The sequence below is a fragment of the Carcharhinus amblyrhynchos genome, chromosome 4 (assembly GCF_965287045.1).
Source record: "Carcharhinus amblyrhynchos chromosome 4, sCarAmb.v2.hapA, whole genome shotgun sequence".
In the NCBI taxonomy this organism is placed as follows: domain Eukaryota; kingdom Metazoa; phylum Chordata; class Chondrichthyes; order Carcharhiniformes; family Carcharhinidae; genus Carcharhinus; species Carcharhinus amblyrhynchos.
Genome location: NC_137327.1, coordinates 33,947,511 through 33,972,511, shown reverse-complemented (window position 1 = coordinate 33,972,511; position 25,001 = coordinate 33,947,511). Strand labels below are relative to the sequence as shown.

At 43.5% G+C, this 25,001-nt stretch overlaps 1 protein-coding gene across 1 annotated transcript in view; it reads left to right on the top strand.

Annotated features, from left to right (window-relative positions):
* Window positions 1–14,901: 14,901 nt before the first annotated feature.
* The window catches only part of abcc12 (ATP-binding cassette, sub-family C (CFTR/MRP), member 12), an 89,880-nt gene continuing 79,780 nt past the window's right edge, over window positions 14,902–25,001 (top strand). The window contains exons 1-5 of the mRNA XM_080187595.1: window positions 14,902–16,283; window positions 16,370–16,528; window positions 16,619–16,766; window positions 19,364–19,597; window positions 20,710–20,883. Coding sequence (XP_080043721.1) covers window positions 16,177–16,283; window positions 16,370–16,528; window positions 16,619–16,766; window positions 19,364–19,597; window positions 20,710–20,883 — 822 coding nt within the window. The 5' untranslated portion in view covers window positions 14,902–16,176. The remainder of the gene's footprint in view (window positions 16,284–16,369; window positions 16,529–16,618; window positions 16,767–19,363; window positions 19,598–20,709; window positions 20,884–25,001) is intronic.

Sequence of the window (25,001 nt, the reverse complement as noted above, 5' to 3'; positions counted from 1 at the left end):
CACACTCAATGTCACGACTTCATGTAATATGACTCTCATTAAACTGGGGCTTTTGTATGATTTTTAAAAATCCATTCGTGGGACATTGCTGGCTAAGCCAGCATTTATTGCCCATCACAGTTGCCTTTGAGAAGGTGGTGGTGAGCTGCCTTCTTGAATTGCTGCAGTCCACCTGCTGTGGGTTGATCCACAATGCTGTTAGGGAGGGAATTCCAAGATTTTGACCTAGCGATTGCAAAAGATGGTCAGGGTGGTGAGTGGCTTGAGGAGAAAATTACAGGTGGTGGTGTTCCCATGTATCTGCTGCCCTTGTCCTTCTAGATGGAAATGTTTCTGGATTTGCAAGGGGGAGATTACTAAGTATCACATTCTGCAATATCCTATTTTCAAATTGAATATCCAATCTTGAGATTTCATTGGGATTTGAAAATCTTCCAAATTAATTCACTCTTGTGTCATTTCAATCTATGAATAAAACAAAGAATGACAAAGCAATTTTGACTTTGATATTTTGCCTGTAAATTTATAATGTCAGTACAATCTAGACAAATCACTTTACATCTAAGCCCCATTCACCATGTGTTCAAATCAAAGTTGTAAACTTTGGCCTAACTGAACACAAATTCTGTAACTGATAAACCTATTGAAATTCTACTGTATTGTGCATACCTTATTCTGTGAGTAGAATGACTTGGCAGGCTTGTGAGCACCAATCCTGCTGTGTTTGTTAAGAGCTGTGCAAGTTCATTAAACTTCGTTCAAGTTTGTACATATTTCAAAGTAAATAATTCACTTGTGGTGATTTTACCAGTAGATGCTGGAAACAGGGAGCCTCACCTGTCACAATATATATACCAGAGAATTGTGGATATCCAATGCATACATTTTTTGTCCATTGATTTGGACAGAATATGGTATGTTGGTGCTTTAGAGGATGAGAAAGGGGACCTAGTGGTAGGGCATGGGGATATGGCTAAGGTATTGAATAACTTTTTTGTTTCTGTCTTCACGGAGGAGGACTTGAATAATTTGCCGGGTGTTAGCGATGGAAAGGTGGTAGGACTGGAGGGTCTTAATGACATTACTGTTACTAGAGAGGCGGTGCTCGACAGACTGGAGGGGCTGATTGTGGACAAGTCCCCAGGACCGGATGGAATGCATCCGAGGGTTCTGAAAGAAATGGCGGAGGTGATAGTGGATGCCTTGGTGGTTATTTTCCAGACGTCGCTGGATTCTGGGGAAGTGCTGGATGATTGGAAAACGGCTAATGTTACGCCGTTGTTTAAGAAGGGTGCCAGGCAAAAGGCGGGGAATTATAGGCCGGTTAGTTTAACGTCTGTGGTAGGTAAAATGTTAGAATCTGTCATTAAGGAGGAAATTGTGAGGCATCTTGAAGGGAATTGCTTGATAGAGCAGACGCAGCACGGTTTCATTAAAGGGAAGTCGTGTCTGACAAATTTACTGGAGTTCTATGAGGATGTGTCTAGGGCGGTGGATAGAGGAGAGCCGGTGGATGTGGTCTTTCTAGATTTTCAGAAGGCGTTTGACAAAGTACCTCACAAGAGGTTATTGCAGAAGGTCGAGGGACATGGAGTTGGGGGTAGGGTGTTAGCGTGGATAGAGGATTGGTTGTCAAATAGGAGGCAGAGAGTGGGGGTCAACGGGTGCTATTCGGATTGGCGGATGGTGACTAGTGGAGTGCCCCAGGGGTTGGTGCTGGGGCCTCAGCTTTTTACCATTTATATAGATGATCTGGAGGAGGGAACCGAGTGTAGGGTGTCGAAATTTGCTGATGACACCAAGATTGGGGGAAACGGCAAATTGTGCGGAGGGTGTGGAGAGTCTGCAGAAGGATCTAGATAGGCTGGGCGAATGGGCCAGGAAATGGCAAATGGAATTTAATGTTGGCAAGTGTGAGGTGGTCCACTTTGGTAGGAAGAATGGTAGGAAGGACTATTACTTACGGGGCGAAAAACTGCAGCAGGCGACGGTGCAGAGGGACCTCGGGGTCCTTGTGCATGAGTCGCAAAAACCCAGCTTGCAGGTGCAGCAGATGGTCAGGAAGGCAAATGGGATGCTGGCCTTCATAGCGAGGGGGATTGAATATAAAAGTAGGGAGGTCTTGCTGCAGCATTGGTGAGGCCGCAGCTGGAGTACTGTGTGCAGTTTTGGGCGCCGCACCTGCGCAAAGATATTTTGGCCTTGGAGGGAGTGCAGAGGAGGTTTACTAGGCTGATACCGGAGTTGAGGGGGTTGAGCTATGAGGAGAGGCTGAATAAACTGGGCTTGTACTTCTTAGAGTTTAGAAGAATGAGGGGAGATCTCATTGAGACGTATAAGATGATGAATGGGATGGATAGGATAGAGGTGGAGAGACTCTTCCCGCTCAAAAAAGACAGTAGGACTAGGGGGCACAGCCTCAAGATAAAAGGGGGGCGGTTTAGAACGGAGTTGAGGAGGAACTTCTTCACTCAAAGGGTGGTGAATCTCTGGAATCCTCTGCCTGTTGAAGTGGTGGAGGCTGCCTCGCTAAATATTTTTAAGACGCGGGTTGATGGGTTTTTGATAAGAGAGGGGATTAAGGGTTATGGGGAGAGGGCGGGAAAGTGGAACTGAGCAGCGACAGATCAGCCATGATCTTATTGAATAGCGGGGCAGGCTCGAAGGGCTAGATGGCCTACTCCTGCTCCTATTTCTTATGTTCTTATGTTCTTATGATTTTCCAACATGTGATGGACAAGGGTCTTTGCTGCCAGCACATGACTTTGATAGTACATCAAAGTACTTTCCATTCTTAGAGAGTTACAAAATAAACTTTGTTTTGTTCATGCAGTTAATAAGTTTATTTATATTACTTAATGAACCAGGGTCACTTCTATTGACATAAGTTTGGAGTTTCCTTTTGTTGACACACGATTTTCAGTCAATAATGCAACAAAGTGAAAAATGGAGCAGAGGTCTGTTATATAATGGGCAGCACGGCTATGAACCCTTTTGCTGCATGTACAGGTATCAGGGTGCAATCAGGGAGGAAGAAGACATCAATGTATGATATCCTGAGATACAACTTTATGTCAGTGCAATCCCTGTCATACCAATAGTGTTGAGCTTTGTCTCTGTACATGAGCTGATCAGTGGCATTAATGAAACTCTGAGGAACTCTGGCTTCTGAGGAACAGCAATCATAATCAGACTACCACTCCACTTGAAAATTTCCCCTATTCAACACTATTCTCCTTCCAAGAGCTCCAAGCCCAGCTTTTCCAGAAATGTGGAGAGCACATCCATTGGGAAACTCATTTGAAATGAAACAGGATTGGGGGTAGACAGGGCACTTCTTTTTATGGTTTTTGCTGCTGTACAGTAAGCTTAAATGTCCAATCTTTGAGTGTTAATGATCGGATGATTGAATCAGCGAGTGGATGAATGAGTGAGTGAATTGGGTGGTTAGGTAGGTAGATGAGATGGGCAAGTGGGTAGGGTGGGTGCAGCAAGTGGGTAAATGGGGAGATAGGTAGATGGGTCAGGGTATAGCCAGACTGGGTTGGGAGAGGTAGTCAGTTCAGGAGCCTATCAAGTCTGGTAGGAGAAGTAATCGGGTGGTCCAGGTAAAGTCACTTCAGATCTGGTCGGGTCTATGAGGGAGGGAATTAGGTAGACAAGAGCCTCAGGGGTTTCAGTCAGGTCAAGTCAGGCTGTGGAGGCAGTTGGGAGGGTTTTTCAGTGGATCAGAGGGAGAGAGGGAGTTGTCGGTGATGGAGGGGGCAGGGGAGTGGTGGGCTTCAGTGTGAGGTGAGTGATTGGGAGAGTTGATTCTGGATTTACCCAGGAGTTAGGCTATGATTTAATCTGTGTAACATTTCCTGGGTAACTATTCAGGGAAGTCATCAGAACTGTACCAAGTCTTCAATTCTGAGTTAGCGTTGGAGACATTTGCAAAAGATCATGGAGAGTGGAGGGATTGCCTATTGGACATTAGAACTTCCTGGGCATTTCCCACATGGGTCAAAGTGTTAGGGCTTCCACAGATGAGCACCAAAACTTGTTTGAAAGTGGTACACTCCACTGAACTTGGCAATCAGATCTCGCCTTTCAGGAATAAATTACATTCATACCACTGCAAAATGTAGGATTTTATCCTTATTTATGCCATCTGAGTAGAGTTACCTCAAAAACTATCTAAAAGAGATAATACATCTTCTTGTAGCAGATTATGCTACCCTGTCAATAGCTGCTCAATCTCAGCTATCAATTGGTAGTGCACATGTCTGAGTCAGCAAGAAGTGGATTCAAATCCCACTCTTGGGTGTAAAAATCTAGGTTGACACACCATGCAGTATTGAAAATGCTGCACTATCAGAGGAGCTGGCTTTTGGATGAGACATTAAATTAAAGCTTCATTCACCTCCTCACATAGACCTAAACAATCCCATGGCACAAATTTGAAGAAAAAGGCAATTCTTCCTGTGTCTTGGCCAACATTTATCCCTCAATCAGTATCACTGAAAAGATTATCTGGTTTTGCTCTTTATTGGCTCTTGCTATTTACAAGTTAACTATCATGCTTCCTACATTGCAATAGTGATTACACCAGAGAAGTACTTCATTTATTGGAAAGTGCTTGGGGAAGCCCTGAGGTCATGACAGGGATTAAACATGGAAACCATTCACTAAAAAGTGCCAGGTAGATGACAAGGGTCTGTACCAGAACATTATGCAAATGTAACTACAGCAAGTTGTGGCAAATGGTTGATTTTCAGACTGAAGGATAATTGAGAGTGTTTCTTTTATTCTGCCCAGAGATGTGGGCATCACTGGCAAGCCAATATTTGTTGCCCGTGCCTGATTGACCTTGAGAAGGTGGTGAGAAGCCGCATCTCAAACTGCTGCAGTCCATCTGTTGCAGGTACACCACAGTTCTGTCTGCCTGGATTCCAGTGAAGGAACAACAGTGTAGTCCAAGACAGATAGTGTGTGACTGGGAGGGGAACTTGCATGTAGTGGTGTTCCCATGCATCTGCTGGCCTTGTCTTTCTAGGTGGTAGAGGTCCCAGGTGCTTTTGAAGACACCTCAGTGAGTTTCTGCAAAGCATCTTGTCTGTGGTATGCATTGCTACCATTATGTGATGGTGATGGAAGGAGCAAATGTTTAAGTTGATCGCTGGGCTGCCTTGTCCTCATGTTTCCTAAGGGTTAGTGCTAGGGCTATTATATATATATATATTACTTGGATATTAGTTTACAAAGCAAAATTGTAAAATTTGTCCATGATTCAAAATTTGGAGGTATTTCTGGCAGTAAGAACAACACTAATTGACTGCAGAGGCAGCACGGTGGCGCAGTGGTTAGCACTGCTGCCTCACAGCTCCAGTGACCGGAGGTCGATTCTCAGCTTGGGTCACTGTGGAGTTTGCACATTTTCCCCATGCCTGCGTGGCTTTCCTCCGAGTGCTCCGGTTTCCTGCTACAGTTCAAAGATGTGCTAGTTAGGTTGATTGGTCATCCTAAATCGCCCATAGTGTTCCAGGATGTGTAGGTTAGAGGGAACAGTGGGGTAAATGTGTGGAGTTGTGGGGAAAGAGCCTGGGGTGAGATTGTTGTCACTGCAGACTCGATGGGCCAAATGGCCTCCTTCTGCACTGTAATGTTTTTATGACTGCATCGACATAGATTAATTAGCAGAATGGACGGACAAGTGACAGATGGAATCTAATACAGAAAAGTGTCAAGTAATGCATCTGGCAGAAGGAATAGCAAACGACAATATAGACCTAATGGCACAGTTCTAAAACATGTTCTGAGGCAGAAGAACCTGAGAATTCATGTGCTAAATCTTTAAAGGTGGCAGAAATCTTCAGAGTAGTCAGCTAAGCTTCTGGGATCTTGGACTTCATAAATCAAGACACTGAGTACAATAATAGTGGCATTATGCTGGACCTACATAAAGTTTTATTTGGACCACAGTAAAAATATTGCGTCCAGTTCTAGACACCACTCTTTAGAAAGGATGTGGGGACTCTTGAGAAGGTTGAAGAGATTTACCAGAATGACCAGGGATGGTGGATTTTTGCTACAAGGTTAAGTTGGAGAAACCAAAGTTGTTTTTCTTAGAGCAAAAGATATTGAGGGAAGCAAAATGATGGAGCAATTGCATGGGAAAACCATTAGTCCCAAGCCATATAAGATTTTCACTTTAATATATATTTCTGTTCCTCCACTATCCCTGGAGCAAAATCCTGAGACTCCTTTCCTAACAGCGCTGTGATTCTACCTATACTACATGACCAGCAGCAATTCAAGAAAATGGCTTAGCAGAATGGCAATTTTGGGCAATTAGGGATGGGCAATAAATACTGGCCTGGCCAGTGATATCCATACCCCTAGAAAGAATAAATTTAAAAATTAATAGAGAAGTATAAGATTATGACAGATTTAGATAAAGTAGACAAAGAAAAGTTGTTCACATTAGCTGATAGTGCAAGGACCAGGGAACACAAATTTAAACTTTTCAGCAAGAGATATAGGCTGGAATTTTACCGATATGCCTGCCTCAGAATTGGGGTGGGCGAGGTTCGCAGAACAGAATTCTCCGTTGTCCTCGGGTGGGATTTTGCCAGCCTCGCCCAAGCAAGGTCTTAAAATACTGGCCATAGTGTAGCACCCCCACCACCCTGGCTTCTAAGGAAGAACATTTCAATGCAACTCATGGTAATCTTCTGGAACTCACTGCCAACAGGGACAGTGAAATGAAAAATGGTGAACAATTTTAAATGAGATTGGATGATTATGACCAAAATAAAATTATCAGTTTATGGGGCTGAAGCAGGGAAATTGGATTGTTTGGACTGTACTCGACAAAGAGCCAGTTTGGACTCAATGGGCCAAACAGTCTCCTTCTGTGTTGCAATGATTATGGTTTACGACTCAACCAAATCACGGGTTGACACATCAAAGAAATATCACAGAAAAATGTCACAATCAGCATTTAGAAAATATTAACACCAGAATCTGGAAATTCCCTCCCTAACAGCTGACGTACCTACGTTCCTTGGCCTGCAGTGATTCAAGAAGATGACTTACCATCACCTTCTCGAAGACAATTAGGGATGGGGAATAAATGCAGGTCTAGCCAGTGACACTCGCACCCCATGAAATGGTTTTTAAAGAAGAAAAGCACAGTAAAGGTCAATGATTTCATGCTTATTTTGAACTACTTACTTTGAATGACAGGGCACATTGTCTCCTTTAACATCTGAGAAAAGTCATGCTGTCTACCTTTGTACAGACTAATTCTTGCCCAAACTGACCTTTGAAATGAGCAGTATGAAAATGAGGCTTTCAACAAAAGTGTGATTCAACCAGATTCCAACTTAAAAGGGAATTGCTGAAGCAACGGGAACACTAATGATTTTGACTGTGATTTAAGTGTAATACCAGGATTAGAATACAGCACAAACCTGCAGAAAGCAAGTCAAGCCTAAACCGTGAGTCTGATTATTGAGTATGTACCACTGTCATTTTTACTATGGGGCAGGCTCGAAGGGCCAGATGGCCTACTCCTGCTCCTATTTCTTATGTTCTTACGTCCTATTTCTTATGAAACAATATGCTTGTATTCAGCCTCAAAATGCCTTGTTGCGAATCACTATGTACAACATTTCAGAAAAAAGAAATAATAAATTTCAATCATATAACATTGAATTTAATAATAACATTTCAAAAGAAATAATAAATAAAATTACCTTTGGAGAGTGTGTCTACTGATAATAACAATATTGAGGTTTTAGTTTTGTAAGTACATTAACTATCAACCAATTTGTTAAATCCTAAATCATTGCTTAAGGGATTGCCATTCAATTCTCTGAACCTTATGATGCAATGTTATCACTGCAAACTCGATGAACGCATCTCACCTTTTAGTGCAAACAAGCGAGCAGTGGGATTAAGACTGAAAACAAAAATCACTAAGTCACTGATAGATGATAGTCACTGACCAGACAGATTACAGGAATGAGGTAGAGAATCTGGTGAACTGGTGTGGCAACAATAATCTCTCCCTCAATGCCAACAAAACAAAGGAAATTGTTATCGACTTCAGGAAGTGTAAAGGAGAACATGCCCCTGTCTTTATCAATGGGGATGAAATAGAAAGGGTTGATAGCTTCAAGTTTTTTAGGTGTCCAGATCACCAACTACCAGTCCTGGTCACCCCGCACCTCCCCCCCCCCCCCCCCCCCCCCCCACATGCTGACACTACAGTTAAGAAAGCCCACCAACATCTCTACTTTCTCAGAAGACTAAGGAAATTTGGCACGTCAGCTATGATTCTCACCCACTTTTACAGATGCACCATAGAAAGCATTCCTTCTGGTTGTATCACAGCTTAGTATGGCTCTTGTTCCGCCCAAGACCGCAAGGAACTACAAAAGGTCGTGAATGTAGCCCAATCCATCACGCAAACCAGCCTCCATCCATTGACTCTGTCTACACTTCCCACAAAGCAGCCAGCATAATTAAGGACACCATGCTTAGAGGCAGAGGGAATGGGGGAGATCCTGAATGAATGCTTTGCGTCGGTATTCACGAAGGAGAGGGGCTTGATGTCTGGTACGGTCATTGAGGGAGCAGTGGACCAATTGAAAGATCTATCGATTATGAGGGAAGAAGTGTTAGGGCTTTTAGCTGGCATTAAAACCAATAAATCTCCGGGGCCCGATTGCATTTATCCTAGGCTGCTTAGGGAGGCGAGGGATGAGATTGCTGGGCCTCTGACGCGAATCTTTGTCCCTTTGGACGCAGGTGAGGTCCCAGAGGACTGGAGGATAGCGAACGTGGTACCGTTGTTTAAAAAGGGTAGGAGGGATAACCCAGGTAACTATAGGCCGGTGAGCTTAACGTCAGTGGTAGGTAAGTTGATGGAGAGGATTCTTAGGGATAGGATGTATGCGCACTTAGAGCGTTGCGATCTGATTAAGGATACGCAGCATGGCTTTGTAAAGGGGAAGTCTTGCCTTATGAATCTGGTAGAATTCTTTGAGGAGGTGACAAAAACGGTCGACGAAGGACGAGCTGTTGATGTCGTCTTTATGGATTTCAGTAAGGCGTTTGACAAAGTCCCTCATGGTAGGTTGGTACAGAAGATTAAAGCTCATGGGATATGTGGTCAGGTACCTAGATGGGTAGAGAACTGGCATGCAAAGAGGAGTCAGAGAGTAGTAGTGGAGGGGTCCTTTTCTAGCTGGAGGTCTGTCACTAGTGGTGTGCCGCAGGGCTCGGTACTGGAACCTCTTCTCTTTGTAGTGTATATAAATGATTTGGAAGAGGGAGTAGGTGGTGTGATCAGCAAATTTGCTGATGACACCAAGATGGCTGGATTGGCAGGCAGTGAGGAGCAGTGTCTGGCAATACAGCGGAATATTGATAGGCTGGTTGATTGGGCAGATACGTAGCAAATGGAGTTTAATCCGGATAAATGTGAGGTGATGCATTCTGGCTGGAATAATGTAGGGGGGAGTTATATGGTAAAGGGTAAGCCTGTAAGAAGGATAGAATCGCAGCGAGACCTGGGGGTGCAAGTGCACAAGTCTTTGAAGGTGGCAGTGTAAGTGGAGAGTGTGGTGAAGAAAGTCTATGGTACGTTAGCCTTTATAAGAAGGGGTATAGAATATAAGAGCTCGATTCTAATGTTGCAGTTGTACAGAACGTTGGTTAGGCCGCATTTAGAGTACTGCGTCCAGTTCTGGTCGCCTCACAACCGGAAGGACGTGGAGACTCTGGAGAGAGTGCAGAGGAGGTTTACCAGGATGTTGCCTGGTATGGAAGGACTGGGTTATGAGGAAAAATTGAAGAAATTGGAGCTCTTTTCCCTTGAAAGATGCCAACTGAGGGGGGATCTAATAGAGGTATATAAGATTATGAAGGGTATAGATAGAGTAAACAGAGGTAAGCTATTTCCTATGATAGAGACATGTAGGACAAGGGGACATGGACTTAAGGTGAGGGGGGAGAGGTACAACACAGATATTAGAGGGAGGTTTTTCACACAGAGGGTAGTGGGGGTATGGAATGCTCTGCCAAGTAAGGTGGTGGAGGCAAACACATTAGAGTCATTTAAGAGTAACTTAGACTGAGTTGGAGATGGGTGGATATAGGAGATTGTTTCAAATAAGGGTCATTGCATTGGGGCATTCCTGGTAACGTAAATGGATATGGTATGATAATAATGTTTTTTCTCTTTTCATTCACAGGTTTTAAGTCGGTCCGCCTCGTGTCCAACGAGGGGCATACACGCGATGGGTCGTACTGGGGCTGCTCTTTGTTGTTTGAGATTGGCCTAGTGCTTCATGTCGTTAGTGTGTGCTTAACCTGGACCAGATACTGGGCAAGATGACAGCTCAGTGACTATCACTGATTGCTGTGCAGACACATGGATTTGGGCCGGTGTCTGTGGGAGTTTGCGCATTCTCCCCGTGCTTGCGTGGGTTTTCTCCGGGTGCTCCGGTTTCCTCCCACACCCCAAAGATGTGCTGTTAGGCTGATTTGCAGGAATAAATTGTCCCTAAATCAGATTCCCTCAATCTGGATGACCATAAAACATTAGACAGGGGTCGTGGGTGGAGAGGGGGACTGGTGGTGTTGAGATGGCGGCGCGGGCTCGCTGGGCTGAAGGGCCTGTTTCCCGGGCTGATTTTGTTCCTTGTTCTCTCTTTCACCTTCTTCCTTCGGGAAAAAGATACAAAAGTCTGAAATCACGTACCAACCGACTCAAGAACAGCTTCTTCCCTGCTGCTATCAGACTTTTGAATGGACTTACCTTACATCAAGCTGATCTTTCTCTACACCCTGGTTATGACCATAACACTATATTCTGCACTGTCTCTTTTCCGTCTCTATGAACTGTATAGCGCACAACAATACTTTTCCCTGTATGTTAATACATGTGACAATGATAAATCAAATCAAATCAAATCAATTCAAATCAAAGATGCCTGACTAGATGTCCCAATTTTCAAGCAGACCTTGACTTAGGCAGTCAGTTTCTTTCACCAGGATTGGGCAGGAGCCCAATAAATATGATTAAATTGAAGTCCAGCGGTTCAATGTAGTTGATAGTGAAGAGTGCAGCTGTCAACTCCAGAATGAAATCGATGGTTTGGTTGAGTGGGCAGAGAAGTTGTAAATGGAATTCAATCTGGGTCAGTGTGAGGCAATGCATTTGGCAAGGGCAAATAAAGCAAGGGAATACTCAATAATTGGGAAGATGTTAAAATTGGTTGCGGAAGTGAGACACTTGGAGTGCATGTCTACAGGTCCTTGAAGATGACCAAACAGATGGGGAAGGTGGTCAAGAAAGCATATGGAATACTTTTCTTTATTGGGAAAAGTAGTGAATACAAATGCAGGGATATAATGATGGAACTGGATCAGATGCTGGTTATGCCACAGCTAGAATATTGTGTACACTGGTCTTCACATTACAGGAAGGACATAATTGTTCTGGAGAGAATGCAGAGGATGTTTACAAGAATGTTGGCAAGAATTGAAAATTGCAGTGTGAGGAGAAATAGGCTGAATGGTTTTCCTTACAACAGAGGAGACTAAGAGGTGACCTAATTGAAGTGTACCATATTTTGAGGGGCATAGACAGGTTAGACAAGAAAGACTTGTTTCCATTTGCTGAGGGGTCAATTCCTGAGGGGAATTATAGATTTAAGGTGATTGGTCGAAAAATTAGAGGGGACATGAGGAAAAACCCTTTTCATCTAAAGGATAGTGGACATCTGGAATCCAGTGTTGATGGCTGAGACTGAAACATTCAACTCGTTTAAAACGTCTCTGGATCTGTATCTGAAGTGTGGAACCTGTAAGGCTACAGACTTGATGCTGGAAAATGGGATTATAAATGAGCGGTTAGTTATTTTTTGGCCAGCACAGACACATAGAAATGTAGAAACATAGAAATTAGAAGCAGGAATAGGCCATTTGACCCTTCAAGCTGGCTCCACCATTCATTTTGATCATGGCTGATCATCCAATTTAATATCCTGATCCCCCTTCCTCCCATATCCCTTGATCCCTTTAGCCCCAAGAGCTATATCTAATTTCTTCTTGAAATAAGGTAACATTTTGGCTTCAGCTACATTTTGTGGAAGTAAATTCTACACATTCACCATTCTCTGGGTGAAGAAATTTCTCTTCACCTCAGTTCCCTTATCCTCAAACTATGAGCCCTAGTTCTGGGCTCCTCCAGCATTAAGAACAGTCTCTCTGAAGTTACCCTGTATAACCCTGTTAGAATTTTATAAGTTTCTATGAGATCCACTCTCTCTCTTCTAAACTCTAATGAATATAATCCTAACCAACTTAATTTGTTCTCAAATGACAGCCTTCCATCCCAGGAATCAGCCTGATAAACCTTCACTGTACTCTCTCTATAGCAAGGACATCCTTCCACTGATGAGGACACTAAAACTGTACGCAATACTGCGGATGTGGCCTCACCAATGCCCTATACAATTGTAGCAAAACATCCCTATCCCTATACTCATATCCTCTTGCCTTCTTTATTGCCTGCTCGTTTACTTTCAGCGACTGATGCACAAGGACTCCAACATCTCGTTGAGTATCCACCTCTCTCAATTTATACCCATTTGAGTAATAATCTATTAATAATTATTGCTACCAAAGTGGATAACCTCACATTTATCCACATTATACTGCATCAGCCATGCAGATGCCCACACACTCAGCCTATCCAAATCACACTGAAGCATCTCTGCATCCTGCTCCCAGCTCACTCTCCCACCCAATTTTGTATCTTCTACAAATTTGGAGGTAACACTTTCAGTTCCCTCTTCCAAATCATTAATATATAATGTGACCAGTTGGAGCCTGAGCTCAGATCCCTGCAGAACCCCACTAGTCACTGATGGCCAATCAGAAAAAAAGATACGACAGACAAAATAGGCTATTTTACTTGTAAAAGCTCTTGCAAATGGCCTCTCTGCCTTTGTGAATTGCAAAAACGTCCAATTTCAGGGAAAAGTGTGATGTTGCCATATTGCATTCACAGTAAGAATGATATGAAGTGGAGTATACCTTCTCAGTACTGATTAAAGTCATCAAATAGTTTTAGGCACAGCTACCAGGTTCAACAAATGATGCTGGTGGCGCTAATCTATGCCTCTCCTCTCTCCTTGTATGTCAACTTTTCCTGGCCTTTATGATTTGTAGCGTATGGGTTTTTTTTAAGCAGTGAAAGCAGCACAGACTCACATAAACATACTGTTTTCATTGTAATTGAACAGTAGAATCATAGAACAACAGAAAGGTTATGGTGCAGAAGGAGGCCGTTTAGCCTATTTTGTCTATCGTATCTTTTTTTCTGTTGTGACACCCATCAGGAAAGAAAACCTATTTCCTCGTCCTGACTTTTCACTCGCACCTCCATCACAGTATTAGAAAACTAGGATGCTCTGGCCATTGGCTTTGTTTCTGTTGGTCCACAAACATGCCATTAACAGACCAGCAATCTGCCCCCTTGTAGATGGCACGGTGGCACAGTGGTTAGCACTGCTGTCTTACAGCGCCAGGGACCTGGGTTTGATTCTCGGCTTGGGTCACTGTCTGTGTGAAGATTACATGTTCTCCCCATGTCTGCATGGGTTTCCTCCCATGCTGCAGAGATGTGCGGGTTAGGTGGATTGGCCATGCTAAATTTCCCCTTAGCGTCAGGGGGATTAGCTAGGATAAACACATGGGGCTATGAGTGGGATTGTGGTCAGTGCAGACTTAATGGACCGAATGGCCTCCTTCTGCACTGTAGGGTTTCTATGATTCTATCTAACTATTCTTCGTTTTGAAGTCTGGTTTTAAGCAGCAGCGAATCTATTGGAATTCCCCAAGTGTCAAACAATGGGTTGCCTTTAAGCAGCATGATTAGCATAGGCACATTGCCATTCATGTTCAAATGATGTTTGATCACAAAAATGAATTGGGCCACCTGCCAATGTCAGTAGATAGCAGGAATTCCTCATGGGCAGAACAGTGTGCAGTACAATTAATCAATAAACTATGTGAATAAATTGCCATTCTCCTGGCACAGTACAGATATTCATCCCATGGTACACCAGCTGGCATGCTAAGCTTCAGCTGTGGTTGCTTACTTCTGTGAGCCCTGGATGCATGGCCATATGTTCTCATACCTGATTCTCAGGTAATGTCTGCCAAGAGTGTTCAACCTAATTCTCAGAGTTCCCTCACTAGTTTACGACAGACATCTGCTTTTGTTGTAGTGGAAATATCTGAACAGAGCAGATCGCAGCAGTTCAGTCAGTTGGTGATGTAGTAGGCAATCAGGTTCAGGCAGCAGGTGAGTCAGATCATTCTCTGATTCGGGGGGGGGGGGGGGTGGGGGGGGGGGGGGGGGCGGGATTGGGGGGGCGGGTGCAGGGAGGTGGGTCAGATCGTTCTCTGATTCGGGGAGGGGTGCAGGGAGGTGGGTCAGATCGTTCTCTGGTGGGGGGGCAGGGAGGGGAGTCAGATCATTCTCTAGTGGAGGGGAATAGGAGGGAGGTGGGCCAGTTGGATCTCTGGTGGTGGAGGGGAGGGGGGTGGGGTGGAGGAGGGAGATGGGCCAGATCATTCTCTGTTGCGGGGGGAGGAGAAGGGAGGCAGTCCAGATCGTTCTCTGGTGGGGAGGGTCAGATCATTCTCTGGTGGTGGGGCAGGAGGAAGGAGGAAGGAGGCGGGTCAGATAAATCTCTGGTGGTATGGAGGGGGGGGAGGGGTGCAGGCCAGATCATTCCCTGGTGAGGGGGAAGGATGAAGGGGAGTCCGCTGCCACTCTGCTTGTGATCACTGGGGGGAGGTGGGGCTGGGGGCCGCAATTGGTCCAGGTAGCAGGGGGTTGGGCGGATAAGGGAGACAGTTATGTTGTGAGGGTGGGGCAATATCTGTGAGGGCCATTGCTCCCGGGTCACTTTATCCGTTTTATGAGATCCGGTAGTGATGTGACAGGGGAATGTTTTTCACATTTTTTTTACTATGCATGTGCAGTTGAAGGTTCCGGTCAGAGCAGCAGCATTATGGACGTGATAAACCCCACTCACAGGCTTCTGCAGCACAATTCAGAATCACTGCTTTTCTCTCAGGCAGAGTGCATATGGGGGCACCAGACAACAGGTTTACAAATCGGATCTGGATCACTCCCAGATTCAGCACTTAGAATCAGAATGGTAAAATTGGGCCCGTAGGCAGCAATCTTGCAAAAATAAAATTCCAAATTCCAGGATGAATGGAAAAATGAGAGAGTTTTTGATCTGTTTTTTGGCTGAGTCCAAATCTGCTATCTAATGCATTTAGAGCAAACCCCCCTCAAAAACTGTTTCGTTGCTGTAGGAGAAGGGGGCAGGTCTTAAATTATCCTAACACTGGCTGAGAATAGCAGAGGGCGCAATGGCCCATGCGCAGGTCCCTCTGCTCTGAGAGTAGACAGACCTGTCACCCAGCCCCTGCTGCTCTCAGCTTGCCTCCATGGCCTAAAGCAGGCGGCTCCCCCACCGCAGCCCCCCCCCCACCCACCTCCAGGGGGCCCACAGTCTATTGCGAGCACTAAGAAATGGGCAAGAGTTGGGGAACCAACAGAACATCTCTCATCCACCCTCAATTAACAACGTAGGGGCTGAAAAACCCAGGCTCATTGGTTGGAAAAGCTGAATGACCAGTTTATATGGACTAACAAAATTTCTGAACTTGCCAAGGAAATAAGGGTTAAATTATCATGGAGAATGTTTTCAAGGCCATGGTTATTGCCATTGGTTTTACTCTGAACCATGAACTTCCTCAGTTCTTATGGGCATCTTTCATTTGGGGGTTCAGATTTCTTTCGTTACATCCACTGTTTACCTGAAGTGAAAAAGTTTTTACTGGTCTACCTGCTATCACAAAAGTGCAGAACCACCTTCTGAATCCAGGATTCCTGTGGCTTTGTGTTCAATTAAAAATACAACATCATTATTTAATTTGTTTAACAGAAAAGTCACATACCAAGATCTCTATTGTAACACTCAATTTGGTGTAAAAGCTATGATAAAAGATATCAATATGTAACCGGTGACTCTTTAACTTCAATAGCAATCCTCCAAAAATTATAATACATTCCCAGAAGTCAGTGGAATGGAATTTCCAGGTTTCCATGATGAAGATCCTCAGGAGGCACAGAAGAAAGGCCACAAGTACTTCCAGAGTTTCAAAACAATGATCCCTTTTCGTCCAAAGCCAAAGTAAGTGGGGAGAAAAATCTGCTCTGCAATGCAAAGCCTTTCATGATTTTCAGAATTAACCGTCCTTTGCCATGCGCGTTTTGCAGAAATCCATCTCCAGCTCCAGTGGATGATGCTGGCTTATTTTCATTCGTCTTTTTCTCATGGCTGACACCAGTGATGGTAAAAGTGTACAAGAAGGAACTGAATCAAGACACCTTGCCTCCCCTGTCCCAGTTCAATTGTTCAGATGTAAATGCCAGAAGGTGCGTCAATATGAAAAGATATCAGAATGTATAAAACTATGCATAAAAACAGTCAAAATTGTTTTGACATTTTGCTGAAAACATTTACAGATTCTTGCATCTTTGGAAGAAGGAAGTGGAAAGGATGGGCAGTGAGAAAGCTTCCTTGGGGAAAGTGACTCTGCAGTTTCAGCAAACAAGGCTTATTATGAGTACAATTTGCCTGGTTACTTGTATGATTTCTATTTTTTTGGGATCGGTAAGTAGTCACATATGTCTATGAGTTTCAATGAACTGTTTATTTACTGCATGATAAAATCCCTACAGTGCAGTAGGAGGCCATTCAGTCCATCGGGTCTGCACTGACTGTCTGACGGTGTATCTTTCCCAGGCCCACCACCCTGTTCTATCTCCGTAATCTCACGCATTTACTATGGCTAATCCACCTAACCTACACAATTTGGGAAACTAAGGGGCAGTTTAACATCCACATAACCTAGAACATAGAACATTACAGCGCAGTACAGGCCCTTTGGCCCTCAATGTTGCGCCGACCAGTGAAACGAATCTACTGACCCTCTAACCTAAACTATTCCAATGTTATCCATATGCCTACCCACTGACCATTTGAACGCCCTTAAAGTTGGCAAGTCCACAACTGCTGCAGGCAGGGCATTCCACGCCCTTACTACCCTCTGAGTAAAGAACCTATCTCTGACATCCGTCCTATAATTATCACCCCTCAATTTAAAGCTATGTCCCCTCGTGTTAGCCATCACCACCCAAGGAAAAAGGCTCTCACTGTCCACTCTATCTAATCCTTTGATCATCTCGTATGCCTCAATTAGGTCACGTCTTAACCTTCTTCTCTCTAATGAAAACAACCTCAAGTCCCTCAGCCTTTCCTCATAAGACCTTCCCACCATACCAGCCAACGTCCTGGTAAACCTCCTCTGCACCCTTTCCAATGCTTCCACATCTTTCTTACAATGCGGCGACCAGAACTGTACGCAATACTCCAAGTGCATCTGCACCAGAGTTTTGTACAGTTGCAGCATGATCTCACGGCTCCGAAATTCAATCCCTCTACCAATAAAAGATAACACACCGTACGCCTTCTTAACAACCTTATCAACCTGGGTGCCATCTTTCAGGGATCTATGCACATGTACACCGAGATCTCTCTGCTCGTCAACACTACCAAGAGTCCTTCCATTAGCCCTATATTCTGTAATCCTGTTACTCTTTCAATCTGCACATCTTTGGACTGTGAGAGGAAACGGAGCACCCGAAGGTAACCCATGCAAACATGGGGAGAATGTGCAAATTTCACACGGTCACTCAAGACCGGAATTGAACCCGGGTCCCCGGCATTGTGAGGCAGCAGTGCTAACTACTATACCGACCCTCAATACTTTATTTGCTATGTTTCAATAAACTTGTAATAACATGGAGTTTAGATAAACCACTGATGTATGACTAATAAACTACCATTTCTTCGAGCAATCCCTTCATATGAAAGAACATGATCTCAAACATAAATGCATGTTATTTATGTCTCTCCAGTTTTATGAAAGGATGTGAAAAATTTTCTTAATTAAACAACTTTTACAATAAAGCTTAGCTTTAAAGATCATTCATAAAATGAATGTCAAAACAATTCCAGGAAATCACACAAACACAGGGTAAAACTGCCATTGTTTTACTAACCTGGCAATGTCAGTCACAAATACAATCAATATGAAAAAAGAAAAGCTTCGCACTAGTGGAGCAGATATTAATCTTCAGAATTATGAGTAAAAATACGCTGCCAAGACAATGTATTGAGAGGTTTGTTCTACACAGCTATGGTAAACCTAGCATGGATAGGCTAATATTGTTCCAAACTCTAATTTTGGATTGATTTGTAGACCATAATTTTCTTCCATACTGGGCAGAGTAGTAGCAGATACAGTGAGAAAATGGGATTGTGACACCTTCCACAATGTTCTTGCTCCAACTTTAATTTTACCACCCCCATCCCATCTCCGCATTGACTGCTGGAGCTAGGGAAATGTAAATTATGGTGAAGGTGTGAGGTTCAGTGGACCACCTATTTTTTTGATATCCGTTGCTTCAGGATCCACCAGGCTAGGGATGTTGAAGACCTTTGGGGAAGGGGAAGAAGGTCTTTAATGCACCCTTTTGAGAGGTACACTTCCCCATTGTCAATGTATTGCCTTCTCAGCATGCTGCCCGTTTCCCCTTTGTAGGATCTCTTTGCTGCCCCACCCCCCCCAATCCCCACCTTGCATTGTCTATCAAAGTAACCTGCCCCACGATAAAACCTGTTAACAAATCAAGGCTGATTTTTACTGATTTACATTGGCACTCTATCCTCCATGCCTTAAGCATAAAATCCTTGCCATTCAATGTCCTGACTCCAGCCTATATCTCTTAATGTCCTTCAGCCTGATATTCTTCCTGCCTTGAACATTCCATTCCACTGACTCTAGCCTTTTGTCCTGCCGCTGCTGCTTGCTCCACCAGTAATGGTAAAATGTCAGCCATTGGGGTTTTAAGGTCTGGAACTCCCTTCCTCTACCTTTCTATCTCTGCTCCCTTGCCCTTTTAACGTCTTGGAAATCATCTCAAGCCAAGTTTTGCTCATTCTTTCAATCTCCTCTTTCTTGCCCTCATATCCATTTTCTTTACATTCACTTGCCTTTGGATCGTTCTTTCACATTACAGATACCACATAGATACATGTTGCAATTGTTATTCTTGTAGAAACCAAAATACTCAGCATTATATTAAGCACAAAAATATCATGGTATTATGACTGCTTAACTGCTACTTCTGTTTCTTATTTTGCAGGCAGTACTTATTCATGCCATACTCCAGCATGTTGAGAAAAAGTCAGAAAACCTTGTTCATGGTGTTGGTCTTTGCTTTGCCTTATTTATTGTGGAATTGTGTAAAATATTTTTCTTCTCAGCCTCATGCGCTATCAACTATGAGACTGGCATCCGGCTAAAAGGTGCCATTTCTACATTGGCATTTGTTAAGTTGGTTCAGCTTAAAAGTTTAAACAACATTTCCATTGGAGAGGTAGGCATTTAGCTGTAATGTAAAATTATTATAGTTGCCCTTTGTTATTTTTCCTCATTGGTCATACCATATTAAACCAGCTGAGGACAGATATGCCTTGACCCAACTTTATTCTGGCAGGCCTGTGGCTGTATTTAAAGTTTGCAAATACCATGTGATTTTAGGTCAGGGAGGATTTTGACACCCACATTACAACAATGACAACACTTCACTGTATTACATTGGTCATGAGGTACTTTGGGATATCCTGGATTCATAGAAGGTGCAATGTAAATGGAAAGACTTCTTTTATTTTTTAAGAAAGGCAGGAGACAGATTGGGGCAAATCCTGTTTGATCTACCACCCCAACCTAAGCACATTGAGATCCCAAGACTTTTTTCACTGCTTCCAGAATCAGGGAGTCTCAAGTGAAAACATGCAGGCACATACATGGACACCAGACTCCAAAAGCATGTCTTGTGCTTCCAAACACCACCTCTTAATTTACGTAGGTTCTGAGATGCCCTATCTATTGGCAGATCCCTGGGAAACCTCCTTGTTCCCTGAGGTCCACTCCACTACTGGTCATCCCTCCAGAGCCCATCACTGTGCGGTCAACACTGAGATCTCAGATGGACTCCAAGCAGCCTTAAGTATCACAGAAACAATGCAATATAATTCCAATACTACTAGTCCTGTGTCACCATGCCACCATCTCTGCTAAATATGCAACATACTATAAATGAAAAAGGTGCATGTCTTTTGGGTTTTGTTTCTAAATGTATCTTGTATGTTATGAAGCTACTTTATATAGGACAAGAGCATAATCATCTCATCACCTTTCTGCAAAACCTTAAATGATGAAAGTGGTAGCTGCTCCTTTGAAATTTAGGGACTAAAAATCTCTGCTCAAAAATTTTTAAGCGCACTTGGGGCATCAGATTTAAGTTTGTATTGCAAAATAGAAGAAAAATTTGTCAAGGTTTATAATGGAAACAACATTGTTCAAAGCATGAAAACAAAGAGAAGCTTGCAATCTTTAAGCGTTAGATACAGATCAAATTTAAATCAAGCTCAAAGAATGAAAAAAACAGCTTGGAATTAATTTATTCATTTTATTTTGTTTATACAGGTTATGAACCTGCTATCGAATGATGGACATCGGCTATTTGAAGCTGCGATATTTTGCCCTTTCATATTTGGTACTCCTGTATTGCTGATCAGTTGCACAATATATTGCTACATTATCATTGGACCAACATCCTTATTGGGAGTCGTTGCTTATATTTTGTTTTTCCCTATTCAGGTATGACATTACAATGAAACGTCCATCAAAACACACGATTACAAATTTTAATACATTAACATTTCATATGTGTCAGTTAACATTGAGCGCTCTCATTTAATCAGTTGTTCAAGCTTCAAATTATGAGTTTGAATTTATAACCTCAATGAAAAGGAAGAACTTGCATTTATCTAGCATCTTCTCTTAGTTAGGACATGCGAAAGTGCATTACAAGCAATGGATTATTTGCAATGCGCAATCACTGTTATTTTGCAGGCAGATTTGGCAGCTAATTTTTGCAAGCTCTCACAAAATCAGTTGAATAAATAAAAGAATCTGTACTATTTAAATAGCGGCATTCGCTCTTTTACATTTGCGTAAGCACGTCTATCAGGGCCCAGATTTAGATGGGACGTTTACCGGCTTCACCAAACCTGATGCAATGAGAAGAGGCGCGTAGGTTGGATTTCCATTCCAGGTGGTGGGGAGGACAGTGGTGGGCTGGATTGGAAGTCAGATGTGCCATTCTGCAACGAGTGCAGAGGCAGGCTGGACAGAGGGTCTGCCTCTGTGCTCAGGCATTTTGTTGAGGATATTTTAAAAATTATGAAAATAAGATACAATCCTCCACCATCATAGCCATCACTGCTCTCATTCCCCAAGCAGTCTATGGGCTGCCCCGTGTGCCATCCATGCCAAACCATGACACCTCACCCCCTCGATCCCCATGGTCCCTTCATCCTATGTTATCTCATGCCACTCTAACCACCCCCAAAGGCCCCTCATCCATATGCCACTTTATCCACCACCCTCATACCCCTATGCCCCTCATAGCACCATGCTGACCCATACCCCTGTATGTACCCACTATGGTCCCTCATAACCACAATACCACCTATGTCTCTCTACCACCCTCATACCCCTATGCCCCTCATAGCACCATGCTGACCCATACCCCTGTATGTACCCACTATGGTCCCTCATAACCACAATACCACCTATGTCTCTCTACCAACCCTCCTATGACACCTCATACCCCATGTCCCCACACTCATCCTTTATGGTCCCAATTTAGTGCCAGCTCACGTCAACCCTTGGCCTCCTCCCCCCCCACCCCACTGTCCTTTTCTTTGACCACGTGTACCATGTGCACTGCAGCAATTCACTAAGATTCCTTAAGCATTACCTTCCAAACCCATGACCACTACTATCTAGAAGGACAAGGGCAGCAGATACCTGGGAGCACCACAACCTAGAGATTCCCCTCCAAGTCACGCACCATCCTGACTTGGAAATACATGACCGTTTCTTCACCAGCACTGGGTCAAAATCCAGGGATTCACTCCCTAATAGAACTGTGTAAGTATCTACACTTCAGAGACTGCAGCGGTTCAAGAAGGCAGCTTATCACCACCTTCTGAAGAACAACTAGGCATGTGCAATAAATATTGTCTTTGCCAATGACACCTACATCCCATAATTGAATAAAAATAAAAGCACAATTAAGAATAAATTATTTAATATTTAATAAAAATGGCAGACTGGTGATGGGTTATGAATGCTGAATTCAAACATGCCTGCAGTAAATGTCTATGGTTTGAGGAGTTTCAGATCAGAATCAATGAGCTGGAGGTCGAGCTTCAATGCATCAGGGAGAAGGAAAGTTACCCGGACATTTTGTACTGGAAAGCAATCACATCACTTAGGACAGGGTCTCCTGACTTGGCCAGTGGTCAAGGACCGGAAGGTGTGATTGTGAGTGAGACATGTAAGGGGATCTTGAAGGTAGAGGTGGAGGAGCCTCGGCCTTTGCAATTGCCCAACCTGTTCAGGTTCTTGCAGTCCATTTAGATGAAAATGGTGCTTGCAGGATGGATGAGCAGACTGATCTTGGTGCAAGAAGCCATTCCAGTTCATAGGATTTAATGGTAGATACATTCATTAATGATCTCATAATGAAAACACCCTAAGGAAAGCAATGATCATAATGTGATTAAATTTGACAATCAGTTTGAGGGAGAGCGGAATTGATCCAAGACCAGTGTTTTAAATGTAAATAAGGGCAATTATGATGGCAAGAAGACCAATCTAGTTAAAATGAACGGGGAAATTAGGTTAAGGGATAGACCAATAAAATGCAGTGGCAGACATTTAAGGGGATATTTTGGAATACTCAAAAATTATAAATTCCAGTGAAAAAGAAAGACCAAGTGGCTAAGTTAAAAATTGTGTCAAATTGAATGGAAAAGCATTTAATTCCACAAATACGAGAGGCAGAAGACCAACAATCAGGGGCTTGTGGGACTCGTCGGCAATCAGGAAGGCCAGTGATCAGGAGGCTGACAATGGGGAGGTCACTGCGCATGCGTCACTCTCCTCACTGACAGATTAGCACGTGGACCCACTCAAGACTTTGCTGCCAGTCTCTTGGGCAGGAATAAGCCTGCCCACCACTTAGCAGAGGCACTCTGTGTTGCTCAGAGTATCGGAGATTCATTCTGGTAAGTACCCCCAAAAATGGATGGGGAATACTCCTGTTTTTCCACAGGTTGGGCATTTTCCTTCAGGAGAATCCCAGTCTATGGATGGGATTTTACAGCTTCACTCATACTGAAACTATAAAATCCTGCCCGAGGTCAACGGACCTTTCCATGATCTGCTCTTCACCTGCTCTGATTCCCATGGCGGGTAGGATGGTAACATTCCAGCCTTTATGTTTGTCTTCGTTGTAGAAGATCTTTAACATTCCAAATATAATGGTGAGCCAGATGGTAAAAGTGGATGAGGAACTTAATTACAGGGAACATCAGGGAAAGGGCAAATTTATTGGAACTGAAAGTTGGCAACTCTTCAAGTACTGATGGACTTCATTCTAGGGATTTTATTCTGCCAGGAGATGCTGAAGGCATGTCAGACAGCAGAGGTGGAACTTATTCAGCCTTTTTCTAACATTTGAAATGTCTGCTAGATGGGAATGAAGATACACTGTAAGAGTTGTGTGCTCCTCCTGATGAACCTGTCTACTTACCTGTGAGGATCATAGTTTGCACCTGGACAGTTGTCTAGTGGTGTTCCATAGAATCTGTCCTTGAAATTAAAGACTCCATATTGATGTGTAATTCATTGCTTGACCGTGCACTCATGACTTAGGGTTTATGGAAATGATTGGCCTTTGTGAGATGAACAAAGTCGAGGACTGTAATGGTATGAAAGCAACGCCCGGCACATTTCCTGAATGCTCAGGAGTATCACTGGAGTGAATAAGCTATCGTTAACCGTAATGTCTAACCTAACTAGGCCACATCTCTCCCAAATGCCAAGGTAATGCAGGATGTAAATGTGGCCAGCTTCCAATTAATGCGTATTTGTCAATAATCAAACAATATTCCTGTAGAACCTGTCTCTGTGAGGACAATGTTAACATAACTCAAAGTTCTGGGTGCTTGCTGTCATGTAACAGATCTAAGTGATGGCCTCTACATTGTTCATGCATGAAAGCTGATTTTTGGGGAGATGTTACTGGCTGAGTGTAGCTCTGTCTTGAAATGATCCGATGTTAAGCAAAGATCAATGATTTTTGCTCCAGAGCCACCTTGCCAAGCTGTGTTACACTGACATGAGTGCATCCATTTGTGCAATAACATTTTGGCCTCTTGAAGGATGCCATGGCAACTGACTTGTTGCCATCATGATAGAAAGGACTGCACTATGTATAGTTGTTTGAGGATGTGCACTTAGCGCAATGTTAAGCATGTCATATGGCATATGTAGGGACCATATGCCATAGCAGTCATATGGTCCCTACAGCACTTTCCAAGGATGGCCTCAATGACCACTGTCAGATTGGTGACCTTTCGTGATACATTGCAGATGACAATGAAGGTGTTGTTGTGTCCCCTGCATCAAAGCATGAAGAGAATATTATTCTTCCTGGAATCTTGTAGCTATGAGGTCACCATGAACACATCTGCCATTTTGTGCCCATGAAATGGCCTCCTCATGTGGCATGTCTGAATCCTTGCCCTCTTTATCATTTTATCCCCTTCAAAGTTCTCCTCATCTGAGGAGATGTCTAATTCCTCTATATCTCCCTATGGCAACACACTCCCCTTTTGCTAGGTTGTGCAGGGCGCAGCAAA